The sequence below is a fragment of the Aspergillus tanneri genome (assembly GCF_003426965.1).
Source record: "Aspergillus tanneri strain NIH1004 chromosome Unknown AapTan_2_pilon_pilon_pilon, whole genome shotgun sequence".
NCBI classification, from domain to species: domain Eukaryota; kingdom Fungi; phylum Ascomycota; class Eurotiomycetes; order Eurotiales; family Aspergillaceae; genus Aspergillus; species Aspergillus tanneri.
The window spans coordinates 5,350,993-5,354,364 of record NW_022984629.1 but is presented as its reverse complement, the minus strand read 5'-3'; the positions used below and the strand labels follow the sequence as shown (position 1 = coordinate 5,354,364).

The 3,372-nt window shown below is 43.9% G+C and overlaps 1 protein-coding gene across 1 annotated transcript; it reads right to left on the bottom strand.

Moving 5' to 3' along the window:
- Positions 1-948: 948 nt before the first annotated feature.
- ATNIH1004_001682 (uncharacterized protein) lies at positions 949-2,480 on the bottom strand (the record flags this gene model as incomplete). The annotated part of the gene is made up of 6 exons (XM_033566381.1): positions 949-963; positions 996-1,292; positions 1,354-1,683; positions 1,750-2,147; positions 2,226-2,308; positions 2,362-2,480. The coding sequence occupies 6 exons, from the start codon at positions 2,478-2,480 to the stop codon at positions 949-951; spliced, it is 1,242 nt and encodes a 413-aa protein (XP_033432138.1).
- Between the last annotated feature and the right edge of the window lie 892 nt (positions 2,481-3,372).

The following is a 3,372-nucleotide window of genomic DNA, read 5'->3' as shown; positions in this document are numbered from 1 at the left end:
GTTAACCAAGACGACGAAAGAACAGGGTAGAAATTGAGCTTGGAAAACACAGCTTTGACTATATTCGGTGAGCTATTATATTTAGCATGAGTTTTCCATAGTTGTTCGTTGTTGACCCGTGGCTCAAGGCAACTCCTGCAGGGTGGGAGAGGCACAATGCACAATTCGCTTCGGGTGCCTATTATTTGGGTATTTGCCCGCTTTCATTTTCTAATGGGCTTACTTCAGCATGCATATAAAGCCCGATCATAGCCCGAATGGAAGAGATAAGCCCGTAAGGTTTATCAGCTACTTCTAAAATAACATTCAGACTAATGCAAAGCTCCGCAGGTTTGTTTCACTAGTTATGAGCTCCAGAATTGAAGCACCTTCCCATACACAAATAGCCCTATTCTGTTGCTGACTGTGATTATGATATGCCTAATGAGTTGAAGGCTAACTAGAATTTCCGAAAGAGTAAACGAACTCTAGTCCAACCTTGGTACCCCATGAGGAGGCCATTAAGGGTGAGACAAAACCGAAGGGCACAACCAGACGGCTCCGGGTTCGTGTATTAGTACTGTAACGGTCGTCTTTTGGGTTTTCCATTTCTAAACTTTTGGCGGTCTTTGCTTTTTGGATAATGCTTCGAAGAAATTCGTACCTTACCCTGCCGGGTAGAAAACAGTGGAACCTGCGACTCTATGCAGTTATGTAAAGACCAAATGTGCGTCTTCCTTAGAAGTGCTTCTAAATATACCTCCTGACAGAAAAGGATATATAGTAAATTGACAGTAACAACCACAACAGGCACTTTGATGGCCCCAAATATCATTTCCCTATGAAATTTCTACCACAGGTCCAGTAAAGCTATCTTTCGCGCAAGTAAGGTAATATATGGTACCAAACACAATTGTACCCCCAGTTGGTACGATAGCCCAGTTGAATGAGGATACATTTACGTGTAGGCTAGGTGGCCAAAAGCTGAAAAATACGCAAATTAGCAGGTAGCATACTGTGATAGTGTTGGTTGCGATGCCCCATTTGCGGGGAATATGAAAAGGGCCCCAAGTAAGAGGGGCGCCGGTTGTGTTCACGATAAAGCTTCCATCCTCGTGGGACTGAATCCCACGTGTAAGGCGGTGGTAAAGAAGAAGCCCAGTTGCCATCAAGTACGAGGAGAATAGGGCGCTGACTGTCAATGAGACCACTGCATCGAGAATAGCGCCGGACCAAAGAATGAGAAGTGACAGCATGAGGGCAGCAACGGCAATAGCTGTGATCGAGTAAAAGGGAATAGCTCTAGAATCCACCTGCATTAAGCGCATATATAATTAACACTTTCACTTAATACCCTTGAGGCATATTGCGGACCTTGCCTATATGTTTCCACTTAGGAATACCACGATCACGAGAAAATGACCATACCATTCGTGATGCAGCAGCGAGATTCCCAGATGCTGTAGCAACTCCCGAGATAGGCATAATTGAAGCCATCGCGATGCTTGCTGGAATTGACCCGGTTACGTCCAGAAATATCTGGACGAATGGATATCCTGTAGATGATTTCAGGACATGATCGACGTCCCTCAAACAGAACAACGTAGCGAGAAGCATTCCAAAACCCAGGAGACCATTCAAGCCGACACTCATCATAATTGATTGTGGCACTGTCACTGAGGCATTCCGGACTTCCTCAGTCATCTGCAGAACGTTTCACGGGGGGTCAGCCCTATGTTTATATCGGAGAATGGAATGGAAATTGCTTACGTGGATAGCAGCGTCGCAGCCTGTAAAGGCAAAAGTGCTCCCTAACATTCCAACAAATATAGATAACCCTAGACCCGGCCAAGCGCCTTCATTATTAAAGCTCCCGAAGACTTCTTTTGCAGAGACATGGTCACCTAGACACGAAAGTGGAACTAGGATGACGAAGAACCCTACAATGTGCAAGACAAGGGCAAATCCTTCGAACTTAGGTAGAAGTGTACCCGCTCCAAGGTTGATAAACACTGCGAAGGCAACATATGCCCAAAATAGGAGCATAATTTGGTATGGTTGAGGTTCAAAGGAAGCATGTGCTATGGCAACAAAGCCCAGGATCTGGGAGCTTGCCAGATACGCACCTGAAGCGAGTCCTCCTAGCCAGCCCAGGATAATGAGCCATCCTATAGGTTAGGTAAGCCTCTTTGAGAAACATATAGAATCATATCGAAAAGAAAACTAGTATCTGTGGCCAAACTCACCAGTGATGAAGCTTAGAAATTTGTGACACCACCGAGGTGACAAAATGGCAACCCAGTGATATTGACCGCCAGATGTCGGTGCCCTAAATATTCGTGAATCCTAAAAGTGTCAAGGCAGTGGAAGACGTATACTTACATAGATACAAGTTCTGATAGTGTGACAAGAGTGCACAAGGTGCCAAACCATACAAACAGATAACTGTAAACCGCACCTCCGGAACCTCCACTAAACAATACGTCAGACTTGCTACTCATCGTGTATTGGTGTTTATCATGGAAAAAACAGACTTCTGAAGTGGGAGTGTAAAAGTCCTGGAACTTTTTCTCAGCTTTATCAATAGAAATGACCGAAGAGCCTTACGAAAGAACTCCCTCCCAAGTTGCCAGTACAGTACAACTAAACCCTATGATGGACAAGAATCCAAATCTCCGCTAACACTAGATTTTAGTAGCCACACGCACCAAGAACGCACTTCTGAAAACCATAAACTTTGTGAGTTTGGTTAATCATACCTGAAGGCTTGGAACTTTGCCAACACGCACTAGCTCCTGGTCGTCCTTTGTTCGAGTTACGTTTCTCTCTCTTGGGTCGCTGCTCTGCACTTGTTCCTCCAATTCGCACGACTCCTTGTTCATTTTGGTAGAATTTATACCCAGTGAAGTCATTTGAGCTCTAAGTAGCGAAGGATAACAGTTATATAATCCTGATTTCAATGATAAAGTAAAACTGAGAAGAATAGTGAGAAGTAGTTCTCTTTTGTTTCTCTCCTATTATTTAATTTTTTTTTGTCTTACCTTCTCGAAGGCGAAGGGGAACGTGCGAGAGAAATACAAGGGAATATTATGTTCAGGATTTCCTGAAGAAGTGGATCAAACAGCAAAAGCGGGCCTTTTATGTAGAGTCATTGGCGTAGATCAATGGGGCAAACTTAAATCAAGAAGGCTAGGAGCCTATCAAATTGCTCATAGTTAGCCATGGAAATGTGTGGGCCGATCAAGTAAGTATAATTAAGATGGTGTACGGAATGTTTCAGAGCTTGAGAATGCCCCAGCAACAGCCCAAATAAACAAAAGGAAGTTCGGCTACCAAACATTCTAAACCAATTCGGATATATGTGATAGAATATCTCTCGGCTAAAAAATATCT